The sequence below is a fragment of the Mobula birostris genome, chromosome 1, assembly GCF_030028105.1.
Source record: "Mobula birostris isolate sMobBir1 chromosome 1, sMobBir1.hap1, whole genome shotgun sequence".
Taxonomy (NCBI): domain Eukaryota; kingdom Metazoa; phylum Chordata; class Chondrichthyes; order Myliobatiformes; family Myliobatidae; genus Mobula; species Mobula birostris.
The window spans coordinates 227,048,664-227,069,209 of record NC_092370.1 but is presented as its reverse complement, the minus strand read 5'-3'; the positions used below and the strand labels follow the sequence as shown (position 1 = coordinate 227,069,209).

Genomic DNA, 20,546 nt, shown 5'->3' with positions numbered 1-20,546 from the left:
ATCAGGCTTGTTTGAAGAAATCTCTGCTCAATTATCATCAGCATGTAACCTGCAGCACCAAGGGTCCAAACACACTAGACCACTGCTATACTATGATTAGGAATGCCTACCATTCCATCCCTAGACTGCAATTTGGGAAATCTGATCACTTGGCTGTGCTTCTATCTGCATACAGGCAGAGGCTAAAGAGCAAGGCTATGGGATTGCTTCCAGTCACTGGACTAGACCAAGTTCAAAGACTTAGCACAGGATCTGAACAAATACACCACGGCTGTCACCCACTTTAGTGGCAATTCCAAACCAGTCTCTGGGGGATGCTTGACAACCGTGGCAGGGCTTGAACGCTATTACCTCTTACAAAATGAAACCAGGCGACATTGGTTACAAGAATTCGCTCCCAGGTGAGCTCAACACCTTTTATGCTCACTTTTACTGTCAAAACATGGAGAAACCTTCACACAGCCCCGATGATCCTGTGATTTCAATCTCTGAGGCCGACGTGAGACCATTCTGCGGGAGGGTGAACTGACTGAAAGCATCAAGTCGAGATGGGCTACCTGGCTGAGTACTAAAGACCTGTGCTGCTCAACTGGCTGGCGTGTTCACCGATATCTTTAACCTCTTGCTTCGGCAGTCTGAAGTGCCTACCTGCTTCAAGCAGGATTCAGTTACACCGGTGCCCGAGAAGAATTCATGGTAACTTGCCTCAATGACTATTGTCCGGTAGCACTTACATCTACTGTTATGAAATAATTCGAGAGATTGATGTTGAAACTTATCAACTCCTGCCTGAGAAGTGACTTAGATCTGCTCCAATTTGCTACTGCCTCAAATGGCCCACAGTGGATGCCAATTCACTGACTCTTCATTCAACCCTGGAACATCTGGACAGCAAAGATGCATCCATCAGGATCAGGATGCTCCTTATTGACTACAGCTCAGCATTCAACACTATCATCCCCTCAAAACTATTCAATAAGCTTCAAGACCTTGGCCTCATTACCTCCTTGTGCAACTGGATCCTCGATTTCCTCACTTGCAGACCTCAATAGTCAGCTCAGATTGGCAACATCTTCTCCACAAACCCTATCAGCACATAAGCTGTGTGATTAGCCTCCAGCTCTACTCACTTTATATTTACGACTGTGAGGCTAAGCATTGCTCCAATGCCATATTTAAGTTTGCTGATGACTCCACTGTCGTTGGCCGAATCAAAAGTAGTGACAAATCAGCATAAAGGAGGGAGATTTAAAATCTGGTTGAGCTGTGCCACAACAGCAACCTCTCACTCAGTTTCAGCAAGACCAAGAAGCTGATTACTGACTTCAAGTCACAAAGCTTTTATTGTCATTTCAACCATAACTGCTGGTACAGTACACAGTAAAAATGAAACAACGTTCCTCCAGGATCAAGGGGTCCATGAGCCAATCCTCACTGGTGGATCAGAAGTGGAGTTAAAATTCCTCTGTGTTACCATTACAGAGGATGTCCTGGGCACAGAATGTCGGTGCAATTACAAAGGAAGCACAGCAGTGCCTCTACTTCCATAGAAGTTTGCAAAGATTTGGCATGACATTTAAAACTTCAACAAACTTAAAAATTGATGTCTGGTGGAGAGGATATAGACTGGTGGTATCACTGCCTGGTATGGAAACACCAATGCCCTTGAACAGAAAATCCAAAAATTAGTGGATATGTCCGTCCATCACAGGTTAAGCCCTTCCCACCATTAAGCACATTCACACAGAGCACTGTTGCAGGAAAGCAGCATCCATCGTCAGGATCCCCATCACCCAGGCCACTCTCTCTTCTCGCTGCTGCCAATAGGAAGGTGGTACAGGAGCCTGAGGAACAGTTAGATTCAAGAATAGTTATTAACCCTCAACCATCAGGCTGTTGGACCAGATAACTTCACTCAGCTTCATTCACCTCATCACTGAACTGTTCCCACACTTATGGACTCACTTTCAAGGACTCTTCATCTCATGTTCTCGTTGCTTATTGCTTATTTAGTTTATTTTTCTCTTTAGTATTTGTACAGTTGCTTGTCTTTTGCACATTGGTTGCTTGGCTGTCCTGTTGGATATCGTCCTTCACTGATTCTATTGTGTTTCTTGGAATTACTGTGTATGCCCGTTAGTGGCATATATGTTCTTCGTGAGAGGGACGGGAGGGACAGAGGGGGACAGGGGGACAGAGGGACAGAGGGACAGAGGGGGACAGAGGGACAGAGGGTCAGATTAATGGACTGTTCAAAGGAGGAGCATTACATTCCTTTTATTGGTTATAGGAGCCTACTCAATCCTCCTACTATAGACAACTCATCCCACTTGCTATGAATACAGAAGCTTGTCAGACTGTTACTCAACCATTAAACCTTTCACCAATTCCAACTAATCTCCAATAGAAACCAAAGCAATGCAAGGACCACCTTGAGCTGCCAGCAAAGTGCAACTGAACACAAAACACTGCACGTTAAACAAGTATGGCTAATTATTCCACAGGCAATCATACATACACAAGTAATCAGTTGACCAACACACACAGCCTTTGGAAAACAAAGCAATGCAGTGCAAGGGAGGGATGTAAAAGAAATGTAAAAAAGATGCAATTGGAAGTTGCACTACTGATCAGGTAGAATGTCCCAGTGGCACTTAGAGAGGACATTCTGAGGTGACATAGGTAGACCTCAGGAATAAGGGTCTTGGGAGTTACACTGAAAGTCTCCCAAAAAACTGTGGGAGTAACAGATATGTAGCAGCTAATGAGGTGTTAAAAGCAACAGGACTGTTATTGTGGGTGACTTTGATTAACCCATATTGACGGGGCTCCCTTAGTATCAAAAGTTTAGATGAGGCGGAATTTTTTTAATGCATCCACTTGTCATGAGGAACTGTAAGGAGATATCAGGACAATATCAGAGAACTAACAAAACATGCTAAGTGCTTCTTCAAAGCAGTTCATTGACACTGGCCATCATATTCCATATTGTCACTGCTGGAAGTACAAGGAGGCACTACTCATTCTTCTAGGCAAGGCCTCTTCCCTCTTCTCTTTTGCTGCTCATGGCTTGGTGATGCAGCTCAAAATATTGAGGCAGCAAAGTTAGAACATTTACAAAGGACTACGGTTGTTGGAGTTCAGGAGATATGATAAACGCCAGTTGACAGTTATAGCACAAACCTGACTTTATGAGGATAGTCTGAGCGATCTGGATCTTTTCTCTTTGGAGCGAAAGAGGACGAGAGGTGACAAGAATCAGAGACTGAGTGGACAGCCAGCACCTTATTCCCAGAGAGACAATAACAAATACGAGAAGGCGTATTTTTTCAAGTCAAGTTAGGTTTATTGTCATTTAACTATATACATGAATACCGTCAAACAAGACTTTTCTCCATACCAGGGTGTAAAACCCAGTAGTACACATAACACAAATATAACACACAATAACTTTGGAAAGTAAGGATAAATTAAATATTGTAAGGTACAGAATAAATTATCCAGTGACACTTCAAATGCGATGCAGCTGGGGGTTTAAAAGCCAAACGGCTTGAGGGAAGAAACTGTTTCCCATCCTGACCATTTTTTTTTAAATGCATCACAGTCTCCTGCCTGATGACAGAAAGTCAAAGAGGAAGCTGGACGGATGGGCGGGATCCTTGATAATACTAAGGGCCCTCCATACACAGCGCTCCTGATGAGTGTCCGCAATGGATGTTAGGGAGACTCCTATGATCCTTTCAGACACTCAGTCTTTTGTTGGGACTTCTGGTCTGATGCTCTGCTGCTCCCATACAAGATAGAGATGCAACTTGTCAGGGTGCTCCAGTATAATTCAGTTAAGATGGAGGTGGAGGGGAGCTTCTCTTGCCTCAATCCCCTTAGGAAGTGGAGGTGCTGCTGTGCCTTCTTGTTCAGGGAGGTGATAATGAGGGACTAGGTGAGGTCATCCACGATGTGAACTCCCAGGAACTTAAGCACTTAACTCTGTCTAAAGAGGAGCCATGTATTCACAGATAATCTATTTAAGATGATTGGAGGAAGGTACCGGGGGGGGCGGGGGGGGGGGGGAGAGGAGAGAGAGATATCAGAGGTACTTTTTTTTTTAAAAACACAGTAGTGGGTGGTAGAGGCAGATATTTAGACGAAAGAAAAATGGAGAGCGACGCAGGAAGAATGAGTCAGATTAATATTGTAGTAGGTTAAAATGTTGGCACAACATCATAAATCAAAGGTCCTCACTGTGCCATACTGTTCTATGCTCCATGATCTATGCTCTATACTGAACTTGGTTACACAGACAAAAATCAAACCAAAGAAGTACTTTATAAATTTATACCCCAAGGGCAATGAGTGGGATTCACGCCGCTTGACACATCCTATGACTTGAAGCAAAAGAATGGACTGAAAGTGGACAAAAAACAGGGAGTGGGTAAAGAGGAGACAATGAATAGAGAGGTAGAGAGATGGAGGGTGTACCTTGCCTGTGGTGACCCCTGGACTGAGTCTGCTGCATTCCCCACGATGCGCTGGTGCAGCTGTAGGGCATCCTCAGTGCGGAAGCTTTGATTACTGAGCCAATCCAACCCTGCGGGCAGCAGAAATCAATGTTACTTAGCAGCTGCGCTTTTTAATGTAAGGATTCATCAGATAAACTGACAGTAAATCACAGCAAATGCCATTAAAGTCATTCTTCACAGTCAAGGACAACATAATGTAAGTCAATGAAACCCTCGCTGATCACACTGCCCTCTGTTACTGCAGTGCTGACTGTCAAACTCCCACAGTAAGAGAAACCTCGGAAACGTGGATGGTGCAGTCTTCTAACAAGGACGTCACAGCTTCCTTGGCCTGGAGTAGCTTCAAAGCTTTTGTTGAAAAGATGCAGTCTGGATCACAGATACCAAGAGGTCATCATATATAACCTCTAACTTTAATAGCTCTTTGTATAATTCTTTATAATTGTTGACTTGATTTTGTTGCATGTCATGCCCTGACCAACACATCACAAGAAATTCCTAATACAGCAGATTCCAGTTAATTGGCCCATCTGTTAATCGGAGCAGCTGCTTATTTGAGACAACTCTTAAATAACAAAAACTAATTGGGAAAATAGCCAGGATTCCTCTTTTTTTTTTTTGGACACAATGCCGCTTAATTGGGACAGGAGACTATTGTTGAAAAGTTAACCAACTGGAGTCCATCATGTGAATTTGTGTGGCCATTAGACACTATGTCGTGTTTAGATCAGGTTTTAAATACCCTCATTTACATGCGTTTGTGTTCAAAAGGAAGTGATCTTCGTCATTGATGGTTGGAAAGAAATAAACAGCAAGACTGTTCTGCTCACTTCACTGCAGTTTCAAGCATTCAGGCTTAGAGATGCCAGAGATGGCTGGGGGTGAAAATGAACCTATTTCACTACTTTAGCAAGTTAGGAACTACAAAGAATTTGAAGGCACTGACAATCATTTTGAATGTTACAATGAAAATGAAGATTTGGAGGATGCAATCATCACAGGCCTTGTAGGAAGGCAGTCCATTATCTGTGCTAGGTGCCTGTGCTAATTTTGTTCATTTACAGTTGATCAAAAGAACACAACAGCGTGTTGGTTGTCTGCCGTATCCAATAATGACAGTGAAACCTGTGGTGCTGGGGAGCTTTTAAAGTGGAAAAGCCACTGCACAAAGGGCAGTTCCACTCCTCAACCTCAGAAGTCCAGGACCTGTGGTACAAATAATCATCATAAACTGCAGTATTTCTCGGTTGCCATGAATTATTCTGTGCCTTATCATAACCTTTGCCCCCCACGAAGCTTTGCAGAACTGCCTCCTTAGCTGTTGGATCTCATCCACCCAGTCTGCCAGAGCTGACTTCACATGCTATGACAGGCATCTCATTGAAATCTATCGAGTATTGAAAGCTGACAGAGAGTGGAAGTTTCCTATAGTGGGATAGTCTAGAACTAGAGGGAATAGCCACAGAATAGAGGAACAAGCATTTAGAACAGAGATGAGGAAAAATTTCTTTAGCCAGAGGGCAGTGAACCTGTGGAATTCAATGTCACGGCTGTGCAGGCCAAGTCATTGAGTACATTTAAAGCAGAGGTTGATAGGTTCTTGATTAATCAGGGCATCAAAAGTTACAGGGAGAAGGCAAGAGAATAAGTCAGCTATGATAGAATGGCAGAGCAGACTCAATGGGCAAAATAGCCTAATTCTTCTTTTACATCTTACGGCACATCCCTAATTCACTGGGGTATGAGGTCTGCTGGCTACCCTCACCTCAATTAGCCCGCCTGTTGAAGTGGTGTACCAGGGTATGGCTGCTATCGCATGCAAACAGCTACTTGGAGCCAGAGATGAGAGCTGAACGTCTGGTGGGGACCAAAGGTGAGCGAGCTGCCCCAGAATGCACACAAGCCCCTTCACCAAAGATGTTACCCCGCCCTGGACACCTCATACATGGCAGTGTACACCAGATGAATTCCTCCATTAGTAACTATTAGGAATGGACACAGTTCTATAATACAGTACTGTAGTAGCATTGGTAGTTCTGTATGTTATTTAAACATACAACTTGTTACTCAGTTAAACGGTAGATTTTTTTTTATACCTTTTTAACTATTTCCATGAAACTTCGGCTAATTAGGGCAGTCGCTTAACTGGGCCAAAATCTATTGGATCTGATGTGTCCCAATTAATCTGAACCCACAGTAAATATAAATACATATGCCAAATTTGGTCCTTGACCTTTATCTGCCCTCTCTCTGTAACTGTAATATTTAATTCTCTATTCTGTTATTGTTTTCCCTTGTACTACCTCAATGCACCGTTGTAACAAAATGATCTGTATGTATGGCACGTGAAACAAAGTTTTCACTGCACCTCAATACATGTGACATAATAAATAAATTTACCAGTTCAGCTTAAAGGCATCATGTCATCTTTGGATAATCTATCCAGGCTGCTCTGAACAAGTTAGTATTACCAGAATAACTCTGAAAGTACTATGCTGAGATAACAAGGCCACAAAAGGGCATTAGCCTTTTCCCCTACTATTAATTTTAACCTGGAGTTGCTAATGAGGTGGCACGGTAGTGTGGCGGTTAACATAACGCTTTACAGCACCAGCGATCAAGGTTTAATTCCTGCCGTTGCTTGTAAAGAGTTTGTGTGTTCATCCCATGACAGTCTGTGTTTCCTCTGGGTGCTCCGTTTTCCTCCCACATTCCAAAAACATATGGATTACGGTTAGTAAGTTGTGGGCATGCAACACTTGCTGGCTGCTCTAGCACAATCGTCGGACTATGTTGATTGTGGACGCAAAAGATGCTTTTCACTGTATGTTTTGATTTTTCGATGTACATGTGACAAATAAAGCTAGTCCTTAATATTTCTATGAATTCTGTAATTTAAAACAATTCTGCATTTTTTTGTGAAAAAACTGTAGATCCCTCTCTCTCACTGAAGAATGAAGATGCCTGCATTCAATCAGTCTCTCCCTCCCTCTCACTCATAGCTGCCAGAGGACAGTGCCGGAGTCCTGGGTCTTGGAAAGGTTTAGTTAATTATTGAGATACAGTGCGGTATAGACCTTTCTGGCCCTTCGAACCGCACCACACAGCAATTCCCTGGTTTAATCCTAGCCTAATCACAGGACAATTTACAATGATTAATTAACCTACCAACTGACACATCGTTGCACTGTGGGAGGAAACTGGAGCACCCAGAGGAAAGCCACACGGCGACGGGGAGAACACACAAACCTCTATTGACGTGGTTTGTGGACCAGACTTTGTAGTTCATGTTATGATGCGTTTCTGGTGGGTCCTTTTTTTTGTTGCTATCTTATGCAATTTTGATCAGTGCACACTGGCTCTGCGGCCTACAGTCAACAGCATTGAACTAAAATGAGCTGAAACTGAACGTTCCTCGACTGTTTTGTTGATTTTCTGGTTTGATGTTCTATACTCTTGTGTTTTTTGCTCTTTTTTTTGCCCTTTTATGCAATTTGTTCTTCTTTTGTGCGTTGGGGGGGTCTGATGTTTTTCTTTGATGGTTTCTTTGTTTCGTGGCTGTCAGTGGGAAGTCAAATCTCAGGGTTGTATGCTGCATACATACTTTGAATCTTGAATCTTTGAATCCCCTATGTCTCCTCTCATCAATTTTAAGAAACCATCAAACATTTTGACAGAGGAAGATAAGATAGACAAGGAAAGGGGAAGTCCTGGAGTAAAGGAGAAGGGAGAATGGATTCATGAAGGCACGAAGGATGCAGAAGAATCTGGAGCAACCAACAATCTGCTTGAGGAACTCAGCAGGCCATCAGCATCTATGGGGTGGTGGAATGGGAGGAATTGTCAACAGTTAGGGTCGAAAAACTGCATCAAAACTCTCATGTTCTGCTAGGGGTGTTACCTGCACCAAGCTCAAAGTTCAAAAGTTGAAGGTAGATTTATTATCAAAGTATACTACATACCCTATACAACCCTGAGATTCACTGCTGACACCCACAGGAGAACAAAGAAATACAACAGAATTCATTAAAAAAAAGACCAATAAACATCCCATGTCCAAAATGATGCAAATAATTAAAAGAAGCAAGCAAGTAATAGTGAATATCAGCTGCAGAATCAGTTCAACGTTGAGGTGAGCTAAGCCGAACCAGGAACCCAAAAGCTGCAGGGCAACAACTGCTGCAAAACATGGTCGCTTGGGATTCAAGACTCATAGTAGCGAGAAGAGAGGGAGATGGGTCAAACGCAGGCAGACAGGATGGGCTTGGATGAGGGATCTAGGCTGGCACAGAGTAGTGGGGTTTTCCCCATGGTGACCCCGCAGAGGTCAAAGTGCACAGTCTCACCTCACCTGTAGGCTCTTAGCCTGACCTCTCTGCGGCTCCTTGCCAGCACTGATCCACCCGTCCCAGACTGAGCAATGGTGGATAGGATTCACCTATTATCAGTGAGAATCCCAAATGTCTAGGGATCTTGCCGAAATATCGGATTACTGCTCAGGAGTGTGACTTGAGTTCCCATTGTGCCTGGGCTTTGTCAGATGATCTTCATGGCCATTATTGCTGGCAAACATTTAGGGAGACCCTCCTAAGGTTCACAGTCATTTAGCTTAATCTCATCGAGATCCGTAGGTCCCAAATAGAACATCGAACACTACAGCACAGTACAGGCCCTTCAGCCCACAATATTGTACTAACCTGTTAACCTATTGCAAATGCAATCTAATCTTTCCCTCCCAAATAACCCTCCATTTTTCTATCTTCCATCCACTTATCAAAGAGTTTCATAAATACCCCTAATGTATGTGCCTCTACCACCACCCCTGATAGCACATTCCATGCACTCACCGCTCCCTGTGCAAAGAACTTACCTCTGGAGGATATATAGTGGGATGCCAACCATGTTAACATTATGCCTCCTTATATTAGCCATTTTTACTCTGGGAAAAAGTCTCTGGTTATCCACTTGACCTATGCCCTTTATCATCTTGTACACCTCCATCAGTCACCCCTCATCCTCCTACACTCCAAAGAGGAAAGCCCTAGCTCACTCAACCTCTCCCCTTAAAACATGCACACTAATCCAGGCAGCAACCTGGTGAATCTCCCGTGCACCTTCTCTAAAGCTTCCACATCCTTCCTACAATGAGGCGGCCAGAACTGACCACAATATTCCAAACGTGGTCCAAACAGGGTTTTACAGAGCTGCTTCATTAGCCTGCGGCTCTTGAACTCAATTCCCGGAGTAGTGACTCACTTCTTAACCACCCATATCAATTTGAGTGACCCCAAGATCCCAATGATTCCAATACATTGATAGCAGAAACTTGTTCAACTTCTGCTCTTGCTTGAGGTACATTACTCAGCTTTTACAGCTTTTAAAAGTGCTGAGGAATCAGTCCCGACTGCAGTAGACTCAGATGTAGCAATTTGCTGTTACAGGCACTCAATTATTTGAAATAGCCTTAGCCTATTTTCAAGTCCAGTTCTCTGATAGACTAAGCAGGCTGGTAAACACTGTGCCAGGGTAATCCCTGTACTGCGGTACTGCAGGGCTTACCACTTGGTATAGACTTTTAAGTTACATTCAAATCAAAGTAGAGTTGATTGTCATCTGCACAAGTATATGTATGCACAGATGCAATGAAAAACTTAATTGGAACAGCATCACAGGCCCAAAGCATTGTATAAAGAGCATTCACAAAGAAAACACAAATTAAAGATAAATTATACACAATTTTTACAAGAAAGATTTTAAAATATGAAGCCTATTTTAGTAGAAAGTTATCAAAGTGCTTATCGTGTTTCCAAACTGTAGTGATTAGGGTTGTGCTGATTGGTTCAAGAACCGAATTGTTGAATGGGAGTAGCTGTTCCTGAAGCCGGTGGCTTCTGGATCACCTGCCCAATGGTATCTTTGAGAAGTTGGCATGGCCCAGATGGCGGGGATCTTTGATGATGGATATTCTGTTTTTGAGGCAGTGCCTCCTGTAGATACTACCGATGGTGGAGAGGGACGTGTCCACGATGTATTGGGCTGAGTCCTCTACTCTTCGCAACTTCTGAGAAAGTTCACAAACATGATCCCAGGAATGAAAGGGTTAATGCAAAAGGAGCATTTGATGGCTCTGGGCCTGTACTTGCTGGAATTTAGAAGAATGAGCCAGGATCTTATTGAAACCTATCAAATATTGAAAGGCTAAGATAGAAAGGCCATGGAGAGGATCTTTCCTATAGTAAGGGGGAGACCAGGATCAGAGGACACAGCCTCAGTGTACAGTTATGTCCCTTCAGAACAGAGTTGCAGAGCAGTTTCTTTTACCAGTGAGTGGTGAATCTGTGGACCCAAGATGATGGGTATATTTAAAGCAGAAGATGAGAGGTTCTTGATTAGTAAAGGTGTCAAAGGTTATGAGGAGAATGAGATTGAGGGAGATGATAAATCAGTCGTGATAGAATTGGGGAGAAGATTTGATGGGCTGAATGGCCTAATTCTGTTCCTATGGTCTTATGTTCCTGTGTATTCGAATTAGCATACCAGACCATGGTGCAACCAGTCAGGACACTGCAGAAGTTTGATAGAGTGCTTGGGCCCAAGTCATTTCATCCAATATATCACATCACTGTTGTCTGACCTAACACCACTTGGTGGTGGTTCCCCTGGCAAATAATATGCATAGGCCTCGCAATAAGTGTTACCTAACCACTAGATTCCTCCAACATTTTGTGGACCGCCCATTTCCTTCCAGAGATGCTGCCTCCAGCGTCTTGTGTGTCGCACTAGATTACAGCATCTGCAGTTCCATGAGTCTCCCTAAACGTCAGAGTATTTGTCTATGAGAATTAAGTGGCATACCTTTTACTTCAAAATCTACTGAAATGTTTCAATATGTTAAGTTACTCAATGTCAAATTTTATTTTTAAGCCTTCCTATTGAGTCCCTTGGGATGGTTTCCTGCGGGGGGGGGGTCCCAATCTGGAGTCCACAGTCCCCTCAGTTAATGGTAGGGGTCCATGTCCATGGCATAGAAAAGGCTGGGAGCCCCTGGTTTACTGCAACAACATCACTATATAAACAGGCTGCTTTCATTATGAAACAACTACCACATTAAACCTCTCCATTCGCACCACAGTAGCGTAGAGATTAGCCCAACACTATCACAGCTCGGGAACTTGGAGCTTGGAGTTCAACTCCAATGTTGTCTGTAAAACATCTGTACATCCTTCGTATGAGTGCGTGGGTTTCCTCTGCTCCAGTTTCTTCCCACAGTCGAAAGCAGGTTAATTGCTCATTGTAAATAGTCCTGTAATTAAGCTAGTGGATAATTGGTGGGTTACTGGGCGATGCAGCTCATAAGAACAGAAGGGCCCGTTCCACACTGTATCGCTAAATAAAAATAAATACATTCAGACTAAAGACCAGGTAACTCTTCAAAGAGAGTAAATGAAGAAAATCTGTCAAAGATAAAAGAGCCAGTATCCACAGAGTTAAGCTGGCTAGTGAAAACAATCTGTGGCTTGGATCTCAAAACTCATTCATTTTACAAAAGAACAAACAAAATGTTGCAGGAACCCAGCCGGTCAGGCAGCACCCATGGAGAGATATGAACAGTCCATGTTTTGGGCAGAGTCCTGATAAAGAGCCTCAATCCAAAACATCAGCTGCTCATTCCTCTCCGTAAATGCTTCCTGACCTGCTGAGTTCCTCCAGCATTTTCTGTTTGTTCCTCTGGATTTCCACCTTCTGCAAAATTTCTTGGGTTTAGGTTTATTTTACAGACCATGGTCATCAACAGCAAGATTGGCATTTTATTACCCATTGATTTCTAGGATGTAGTGGGTATATGATTGTGGACTTCAGGCAGGGCAAGACAAGGGAACACGAACCAATCCTCATGGAGGGACCAGAAGTGGAGAGAGTGAGCAATTTCCTGGGTGTCAATATATCTGATGATATAACCTGGTTCCAACGTATCAATGCAGTAATAAAGAAGATATGCCAGTGGCTATATTTCATTAGGAGTTTGAGGAGATTTGGTTCGTCACCTAAAACACCTGAAAATGTCTACAGATGTACCGTGGAGAGCATTCTGACAGGCTGCATCAGTCTGGTATGAGGGGGCTACTGCACAGAATCAAAAGAAGCTATTAATCACCCCCCATCACCCAGGGCATGCCCTCTTCTCATTGTTACTATCAGGAAGGAGGTACGGAAGCCTGACAACACACACTCTGCGATTCAGGAACAGCTTTTTCCCCTCTGCCATCCAATTCCTAAATGGACATTGAACCCATGAACATTACCTCACTTTTTTTGTATATATATATAAAATTTCTGTTTTGCTCTATTTTAAATTTAAATATTTAATATACATATTTTTCTTTCTATATCATCATGCATTGCATTGTACTGCTGCCGCTAACAAATTTCACAATGTATGCTGGTGATATTAGACCTGATTCTGATTCTGCTGGAAATCTCATGCAACACACAGAAACTGCTGGAGGGACTCAACAAGTTAGACGGCACCCTTTCCAGTCCTGACGAAGGGTCTTGGCCCAGAATATCAACTGTTTATTCCCCTCCATAGACGTCACCAGCCTTGCTGAGTTCCTCCAGCATCTCCTGTGCCATTCACAACTTTTTCCCTTCCGCAAATACCACTGAGATCCTCCAGAGGAATGCTGCTGCGGAAAGGCACACTCCTTCACCTCAGATGGATGAAGAAGTTTGGTATGGGCCCCCAAATCCTAAGAATGTTCTACAGGGGCATAATTGAGAGCATCCTGACTGACTGCATCACTACCTGGTCTGGGAACTGTACCTCCATCAATCACAGGACTCTGCAGAGAGTGCTGCCGACAGACCAGCACATCTGTAGATGTGAACTTCCCACTATTCAGGACATTTACAAAGACAGGTGCGTAAAAAGGGCCTGAAGGATCACTGGGGACCTGAGTTACCCCAACCACAAACTGTTCCAGCTGCTGCCATCTGGGAAATGGTACCGCAGCATAAAAGCCAGGACCAACAGGCTCCGGGACAGCTTCTTCCACCAGGCCATCAGACTGATTAATTCATGCTGACACAACTGTATTTTTATGTTATATTGAGTATCCTGTTGTACATAATATCTATTATAAATGACTATAAATTGCACATTGCACATTTAGACAGAGACATAACATAAACATTTTTACTCCTCATGTATATGAAGGATGTAAGTAATAAAGTCAATTCAATTCCATTCTGCAGACCCGAGAGACTGCTGATGCTGAAATCAGCAGCTAAGCACAAAATGCTGGGGGATTCCAGATGGACAGGCAGCACCAGTGGACAGTTGACATTTTGGGTTGAGACCAGGTGTCAGGTCTCTCAGTGGGAGAGCATTTTGGAGATAGTGATCACAGTTCTATCTCCTTTACCCATAGCATTGGAGAGGGATAGGAACAGACAAGTTAGGAAAGCATTTAATTGGAGTAAGGGGAAATATGAAACTGTCAGGCAGGAACTTGGAAGCATAAATTGGGAACAGATATTCTCAGGGAAATGTACAGCAGGAATGTGGCAAATGTTCAGAGGATATTTGTATGGAGTTCTGCATAGGTACGTTCCAATGAGACGGGCAAAGGACGGTAGGGTACAGAAACCGTGATGTACAAAGGCTGTTGAAAATCTAGTCAAGAAGAAAAGCTTACGAAAGGTTCAAAAAACTAGGTAATGATAGAGATCTAGAAAATTATAAGGCCAGCAGGAAGAAGCTTAAGAATGAAATTAGGACAGCCAGAAGGATCCATGAGGCGGCCTTGGCAGACAGGATTAAGGAAAACCCCAAGGCATTCTACAACTATGTGAAGAGCAAGAGGCTAAGATGTGAGAAAATAGGACCAATCAAATGTGACAGTGGAAAAGTGTGTATGGAACCGGAGGAGGTAGCGGAGGTACTTAATGAATACTTTGCTTCAGTATTCACTACAGAAAAGGACCCTGGCGATTGTAGGGATGACTTACAGTGCACTGAAAAGCTTGAGCATATAGATATTAAGAAAGGGGATGTGCTGGAGCTTTTGGAAAGCATCAAGTTGGATAAGTCACTGGGACCGGATGAGATATACACCAGGCTACTGTGGGAAGCAAGGGAGGAGATTGCTGAGTCTCTGGCAATGACCGTTGCATCATCAATGGGGACGGGAGAGGTTCCAGAAGATTGGAGGGTTGCAGATATTGTTCCCTTATTTAAGTGTAAGGGGTTCTTCTTTCATGTTACTTGCTAAGGCTAATAAAACAGCTTCTCTGCAATGTTATAATAAAATGGCTTCTCTGTAATGTTAACTGCTGATGTAAGGGGTTCTCTGTAGCAGCATGTTTGGGTTATAATTAGTGATAACGGGACTTGTATTCATTTGCTAACCAATTGGGATAGATGTTATTCTTTCTGTCTGTGTGAAAGCTGTTGTTTGCGTGGGATTTGGTCAGAATGCACCATGGGGATTAAGAGAGAAGACGCACACCAAGAGATGCTGTGAGCTGGCTGACGGAGCGGATCCCAAACGGGGGCTCAGGACCCGCCGAGTTCGGAGGAAATCGAATGGTGGACCGAGGATACTGCGTGAGCTCCGAGTTATCTGTGCACAAACTGTTTAATTATTATTCTTGGCGCCATTTTATTTTATATTTTGGTTCTCTACTAATCCCATAGTTCAAGTAAGAGTTATAAAATCTTAATTATTTAACCGCATCCTGTGTGCAGCTTATCATTACGGGGTACTGGTTTGAAACAGGGGACACATCGCACAGCATTCATCCAAACGAGAGTTCTAAGGTTTGGCTGGGCAGGGGGTTATCACCCCGAGATCATGCCACTAGGCAAAGCAAGTGTTACATTTGGGGGCTCGTCCGGGATTTGATTCTGTGGAAGGCTGTGTGATCGCCCTGTTTAAATCAGTGCTACTGTGTTTCTGTGGGATTACGGTTAAGAATGGGTTCAGTGGGGTGGATATTTGTACCCAGGAGGAATTGTTCATTCGATTTTGGAGTTTGGGTAAAGCTGAGGGCGAAGTTGAAAGCGTGGCGCCAAGGTCTGATAAAATGGCGGTCTTTGTTCTAGGTCAGACTAGCACTGACGTCACGGTGGTGAGACTACCAGTGTCTACTGGCGAGGCGGGGCCATGGGCTGTCCATACTGTCAGGAGTGAGGGGAAAGAGTGGTCGGAATGTTCTAGCTATGGCAGGCTCCACCCGGTTTTTGGAATAATGTCCACCCCTAAAGGGGCGGAGGCGTGGGCAGAGCGGACCTCTCAGTTGTTAGGTGAGTGGCAGTGCTCAGCTGACGGACAGCGACAGGGATTGGTTGGAAGTTTGGATAGGCAGGCTGCTGACGTTGTTAGAACTGTCAGGTTCAATGCCTCCATAGTGACAGCTGCTCTTTATCGGCAAGCGCGGGAAAAGGTGCTTGGTTCGACTGGGGGCAAACTGCAGCTCGGGGTGGAGTTTCCAAACGTGAGTCGGGAGAATGGGGAAAAGCTTTCAGAGGTTTTTTGTTTGGCTAGAGAAACAGCTAAATTGGTTGCAGTGCGGTGGGGGGGGGAGGGTCATTCAGCTGATCAGAGAGGTGTCAGGAAACTTCGAGGAGATTCAGTGGGAGAACTGCCTGGTGTCTCTTGGGGGAACATGTTCCCAGCAATGTATGAAGGAACTCCCGAGAGGAAAAGACCCTTTTTCTGAAGGCTTAGTGGGACTGCACTCCAGTGGGTCGTTAAGGAGGGATGGAAGCCATGCTGAAGCCACACTCAACATCTGCCGGATAATGCTGAGGATGTTCTACGATTCTGTGGTGGTGCGATCATGTTTGCTGTTGTGTGCTGGGGCAGCAGGCTGAGGGCAGCAGACACCAACAGAATCAACAAACTCATTCCTAAGGCCAGTGATGTTGTGGGGATGGAACTGGACTCTCTGAAAAGAGGATGCTGTCCAATGCCTCCCATCCGCTACATAATGTACTGGTTTGGCACAGGAGTACATTCAGCCAGAGACTCATTCCACCGAGATGCAGCACAGAGAGTCATAGGAAGTCATTCCTGCCTGTGGCCATCAAACTTTACAACTCCTCCCTTGGAGGGTCAGACACCCTGAGCCAATAGGCTGGTGCTAGACTTATTTCCTGGCATAATTTACATATTACTATTTAACTATTTATGGTTTTATTACTATTTAATTATTTATGGTGCAACTGTAACGAAAATCAAATTCCCCCGCGATCAATAAAGTATGACTATGACACCGAGTCGCAGGTCGAGTTGCTGTACAGTTCGTTTTACAACCGGTTTCTGAAGCATTTACCCTTGATAACCTTCAGGGCACTGGAGATCTGGGGTACCAATGCTGGTGATTATTCAGATGACGGTTATTGGTCAGTGAAACTGGAGTTCTCGGAGGCCAATGTGTGGGTGTCTGAGGGTCATGAATACTTAGTGCTGATGTGCCCGGACACTGTTGAGACGGGCAGCGTTTCGATTCTGGAGGGGACCAACTCCCCGCTGGTGAGGAGGCGCATGGGGGCCTGCCCGGAGGAGGTGGGTGAGAGCTGTTTGGAGGCATTATCTGTGCACCCAGTGTTTCGAGCTGCTTGTGAGGACGTGTATAGCGGCATTGGGCCAGTATCCGAATTTAAACGAGAGCCGATGGTGATATGGCCCGGGGGGGTAGTATCTGAGGGTGAGATCCTCTTAGTGGATGCTCTGATGTACCACTGGGGGGTGAGGGGGAGTTGACCGCTGTAGACACCTCGGTGAGAGAGAGGTCACGGCAACTGGCCCCTGCAGATGTGAAGGACGCCGGCAGCGTGTGTGTGGATTATAGGACTCTGAACAGACGCACTGTCCCCGACCAGTATGTGGTCCCGAAGGCCGAAGACACACTGGTCTGTCTGAGTGGTGCGAAGTGGTTTAATGTGCTGGATCTGAGGAGTGGATGTTGCCACATCCCGATGAGTGAGGCCAACAAGGAGAAGACGGCCGTTATAGGACCCCAGGATTCTTCCAGTCCGAAAAGATGCCCCAGGGCATATCCGGAGCCCTTGCAACTTTCCAGCGGGGGATATGGACTTGTGTGGAGTTTTGGTGTATTTGGATGATCTCCTAGCATTGGGATTCACCTTGGAAGACTATGAAGCAAGGCGAGTGAGGGATCCCAGGCAACTAGGGGGTTAATGAAGTAAAACTTTCTTTGGACGAGTGCAAGGTCTGGAGAAGGACGCAGCTCGTGAGTGTTCTGTGTTCATTTGTGGAATTCTGTGGTTACCAGTGGAGTTCCACAGGGGTCGGTATTGGGACAGCTGCTTTTTACAAAGTATATCAATTATTTGGACTACAGTATTAATGGATTTGTAGCTAAATTTGCCAATGATACAAAGATAGGTGGAGGAGCAGGTACTGTTGAGGAAACAGAGCCTGCAGAGAGATTTAGATAGCTGAGGGGAATGGGCAAATGGAATACAATGTTGGAAAGTGTATGGTGATGTACTTTGGTGGAAGAAATAAATGGGCATACTATTATTTAGATGGAGAGAGAATTCAAAATACAGAGATACAAAGGGACTTGGGAGTCCTTGTGCAAGATACCCTAAAGGTTAACCTCCAGGTTGAGTCAGTTGTGAGGAAGGCGAATGCAATGTTGGAATTCCTTTCCAGAGGTATGGAATATAAGAGCAGGGATGTGATGTTGAGGCTGTATACGGCACTCATGAGACCACACTTGGAGTATTGTGTGCAGTTTTGGGCTCCTTATTTTAGAAAGGATATACTGACATTGGAGAGGGTTCACAGAAGATTCACAAGAATGATTCCAGGAACGAAAGGGTTACCATATGAGAAACGTCTAGCAACTGTTGGGCTGTATTCCCTGAAGTTCAGGAGAATGAGGGGAAATCTCTCAGAAACATTCCCAATGTTAAAAGGCCTGAACGAATTAGATATGGCAAAGTTATTTCCCATGGTACGGGAGTCTAGGACAAGAAGGCACGACTTCAGGATTGAAGGACGTCCATTTAGAACTGAGATGCGGAGAAATTACTTTAGTCAGAGGGTGGTAAATCTGTAGAATTTGTTGCCATGAGTAGCTGTGGAGGCTAAGTCATTGGGTGTATTTAAGGCAGAGATAGATAGGTTCTTGATTATCCAGGGCATCAAAGGTTATCGGGAGAGGCGGGGGGGGGGGGGGGGAATGTCTAGAAGAATTCGATCAGCCCATGATTGAATGGTGGAGCAGACTCGATGGGCTGAATGGCCTATTTCTGCTCCTATATTTTACGGATCATGACTGTTCTTTGCAATATTTTTCAACAGAAGTAGTTTGCCTTTGCCTTCTTCTGGGCTGTGTCTTTACCCCAGCCATGATCAATACTCTTCAGATGGCTGCCTGGCGTCAGTGGACGCAGGACTAGGATTGAGAGACGCACCAGCTGTTCATACAACCATCCACCATGTCCCCACGGCTTCATTTCACCCTGGTCTGGTCGGATCGGCGGTGGGGGTTGCTAAGCAGGTGCTACACCTTGCCTAATGGTCATCCGCAGGCTAGCGGAGGGAAGGAGCGCCCTACACCTTTGGTGAGACGTATCTCCACCCCACCACCCGGGTGAATAGCCAATCCAAACCTCGAGAAGGGATGTAAGGTAGATGCTTTAATGGAAGAAAGGCGGGGGGGAACCACAGACCAACGGCATGAGAGGATAGTGAGCGAGCAGGGTAATGAATAACAGGGCCAAATAGCCCCCAGCTGCGAAAGAGGCCGCTATAAGTAAGGAACGCACGGCAATGCTCCACAAAACGGACAGAGGACAAGGTGAAGCCGAACTGTTTTGGCAGAAATAGAGGGTGATCAAGGCCCAATTGCAGACTCTTGTGTGCAGAGATAGGAAAACGGAAGATGCAAGCACTCTGGTGGGGAGAGCCCTAGTGGGCAGCACCCACTCCCGAGCATTTACCTTCGGAACCGCTTGCACAGGGCACCTTCGTCCCAGCAAACGCCGGGAACAATGAACCCGACGGCGCTTCCATCCTCCCAAGGCCGCTCTCCTCCGTCGCTTCGTCCTTTGAATATGACGGCATGGAACCGCGAGGGAGTTTGGGATTTGTAGTTTCAGATGGTGCATCCTCATCAGTAGAGATGTCTAACTGCCCTTTCTTGGACTACAAGCGAGGGAAAATGTACAAATAAGTTTATAGCCATGAATCTACGAAAATATTATGTTTCACGTTGCAGCTATATAAAACCTTGCTTAGACTGCAATTATTCTATTGTGTGCAATTCTGGTTACTTCATTTCAAGAAGGATGTGGAGGCTTTGGAGAGGGTGCAGCAGAGGTTCATCAGGATGTAGCCTGGATTGGAGGGTCTGAGATATGAGAGGTTGGCGAATGTGCATTGTTGTATCTGGAGTGTCAGGGGCTGAAGGAACACCTGACGGGAGTTTATTAGCACAAAAGATTCTACAGATTCAAAAGATTGTGCAACACACACAAAATGCATCTATAGAACTGAATAAGCAGTCAACATTTCAGACCAAGAAGGGTCTCAGACCGAAACGTCAACTATTTGTTCCCCTCCATAGAAGTCTTTAAGATTATGAGCATTAGAGTCTTTTCCCAGAATGTCAAATACTAGGCATCCGTTAGTCTTGCGAGACCATGGATCTGTGCCTGGAAAGTCTTCACTCTCCAGGGCGCAGGCCTGGGCAAGGTTGTATGGAAGACCAGCAGCTGCCCATGCTGCAAGTCTCCCCTCTCCAAGGGAAGGGCATTAGGACCCATACAGCTTGGCACCAGTGTCGTCGCAGAGCAATGTGTGATTAAGTGCCTTGCTCAAAGACACAACACGTTCCCTCTGCTGGGGCGCGAACTCACGACCTTCAGATCGCTAGTCCAATGCCTTAACCACTTGGCCATGTGCCCACTCAAATACTGGAGAGTATGCATTAAAGGTAAAGGGAAAATGTTTAAAGGAGATATGCAGGAAAGTTTATATTTTA

At 44.8% G+C, this 20,546-nt stretch overlaps 1 protein-coding gene across 1 annotated transcript in view; it reads right to left on the bottom strand.

Moving 5' to 3' along the window:
* The window catches only part of nrde2 (NRDE-2, necessary for RNA interference, domain containing), a 79,736-nt gene extending 60,133 nt beyond the window's left edge, over positions 1-19,603 (bottom strand). Inside the window, exons 1-2 of the mRNA XM_072272918.1 lie at positions 19,504-19,603; positions 4,480-4,588 (exon numbers count right to left, since the gene is read on the bottom strand). Of these exons, the coding sequence (XP_072129019.1) occupies positions 4,480-4,588; positions 19,504-19,576 (182 nt within the window). The 5' untranslated portion in view covers positions 19,577-19,603. The remainder of the gene's footprint in view (positions 1-4,479; positions 4,589-19,503) is intronic.
* Positions 19,604-20,546: the final 943 nt, after the last annotated feature.